The sequence below is a fragment of the Erythranthe guttata genome, chromosome 5, assembly GCF_056151865.1.
Source record: "Erythranthe guttata isolate IM_541 chromosome 5, IM_541, whole genome shotgun sequence".
NCBI classification, from domain to species: Eukaryota; Viridiplantae; Streptophyta; class Magnoliopsida; order Lamiales; family Phrymaceae; genus Erythranthe; species Erythranthe guttata.
The window spans coordinates 14578136-14580329 of NC_142537.1; the positions used below are offsets into that span (position 1 = coordinate 14578136).

General features: G+C 33.3%; 1 protein-coding gene across 1 annotated transcript; it reads left to right on the forward strand.

Moving 5' to 3' along the window:
* The first annotated feature begins 847 nt into the window (after positions 1-847).
* Positions 848-1969, forward strand: LOC105966736 (F-box/kelch-repeat protein At3g06240). Its single transcript, XM_012998196.2, has one exon. The coding sequence runs from the start codon at positions 848-850 to the stop codon at positions 1967-1969; it is 1122 nt and encodes a 373-aa protein (XP_012853650.2).
* The last annotated feature ends 225 nt before the right edge of the window (positions 1970-2194 follow it).

Consider the following 2194-nt stretch of genomic DNA (forward strand, 5'->3'; position numbering starts at 1 on the left):
GTATTTATTTGAGTGTTAAAAATGAAGTAATTAAAAAAAAAAAGAGTTTAGTGATTTCACGTAAATTCACACGAAATGCAAGCTTGCATTTCACGTAAATTTACACGAAATGCAAGCTTGTATTTCACGTAAATTAACACGAAATACAAGCTTGTATTTCACGTAAATTTACACAAAATAAAACAAAATTATGTAAAAAACGCATTTCGTGTTGTATTGCACGAAATGAAGTGTTTCATTTCGTGCAACACAACACGAAATTCATAAAATTGTCGAAAATCGACAAAAACACATTTTTTTATCTCAAAATCGTAGTAAGTTTCATCCTGCTTGGTAATTATTGTATTTTAAATGATATTATCGGACAAATTTGACGATTTGGAAAGTTTTAAAATTCGGAGGTTGAGAGAATTTGGAAAAATGTTAAAGGGTTTCTTGACAAATGAATTATTTTGCACTGTAACCGGAAAAAATTGCACTATGAATAGTAAGACGATACACCTAAACGGGCCACATTGGACCATTCAGATTATGGAACCACGTGGATCGAAGTACTAGGGCCCAAAGTCAAACTCATTCTCCTAGTTGGGCCCATATAGGCCCAATACTTATGCTCGTATTAATAAAACACTTAATTAGAGTCTTAATCGAAAATAAACTAGATTACTACTCTAATTAGGAGTCTTCTATTAATTAAGTATAAATAACCATATAGGTGTTCCAACAGAATACCCAAAAAATTGCCTTACAAAAATAAAAGTTGAAATACTTTTACAGAACAAAACCCTAGCCACATATATCACTATCCGCTCTGCATAGTAAACGAAAGAAAAAAGAAAAAAAAAACATGACAACAGAATCTGTGAAGAAATCATCATCATCATCAAATATTCCGCCGGAGATCATCGAAATTATACTGTCAAAATTATCATCAGTTAAATCTCTTCTTCGATTCAAAGCAGTTTCAAAGTCATGGAATACTTTAATCTCCGATCCTTTATTCATTCAGAATCATCTCCAATCCTCGAATAACTCTCCGAATAATAATCTCTTCATAAGTTCGTACACACGTGGTTCGGATAGTAGAGGGTTTCCTTTGGCAGATTTCGAAGTTAGAAAATCCGACGCCGGAAAAATATCCGAGGAGAATATTCCCAATGGCTACAACTCTATATTATGCGAATGTAAGGGCGTTCTACTCTTGAGCAACCGTGTTAAATACGCTCTGTGGAATCCATCAATTCGTTGTGAGATGTTTCTCATATACAAATACGAGTTTAAGGAAGATTATATAGTGGATTATGGGATTTGTTATGACCAAATAACAGGCGATTTTAAGGTTGTCTTCATTTTCCCAACGAAATATGCTATTTATTCGTGTAACAACAATTCTTTGACGAAAAAGAATTTAGGAACAAGTTACGATACTATTGGTGGTACGGGTTCAGGTTTAGGTATATTCGTAGATGGAGCTACCTACTGGATTTTGAGCGACAACACGATTAGTATACACTTAGTGTATTTCGATCCAAGAACCGACGAGATCAAGAGGATGCAAAAGCCCGATCAACGACAAAGTGATGACGACAAATTTCGTTTAATGAACATAGCTTCTTTGAGAGGAAGGCTATGTTTGTACTTCTACAACAAAGAAGAGAGAATTGCTCAAATCTGGATGAAGGAAAAGGGAATCGATAAATGGAAGGAGTTTATAACATTTCATAATTTTGAGGCTCCGTATAAGTTGTCTAGACCAATATGTCTCGTCGAAAATAAAGTTGTCATTCAAGTAGAGGAAAACATATTTGTCTACTATAGCACTAGTACCGATAAGAGTGTTAATAAAGAGTTTGTACATATTTACGCGGATCGCCGTAAATTGGTTCCTTATCGGAATAGTCTGTATTTCCCAACTGGCGTGGGGACGAAGAAAATTAAAACTCGGCAGTCCAGGTTGAGATTTACCTGAGCTTTTTCTTGGATAGTATTTATTCATTTAGGCAAGATATTATATGTCAGATTTTCTTTTTTATTTTATTCATTTTTTTTTGATAGAATTATATGTCAAGAACCAGACATTGTTTTTTTTTTGAGAGAATTATATATATGTCAGAAACTAGACATTGTTTTTTTTTTTTTTTTTTGAAAGAATTATATATATGTCAGAAACTAGACACTGTTTTAGTTTTTGGTT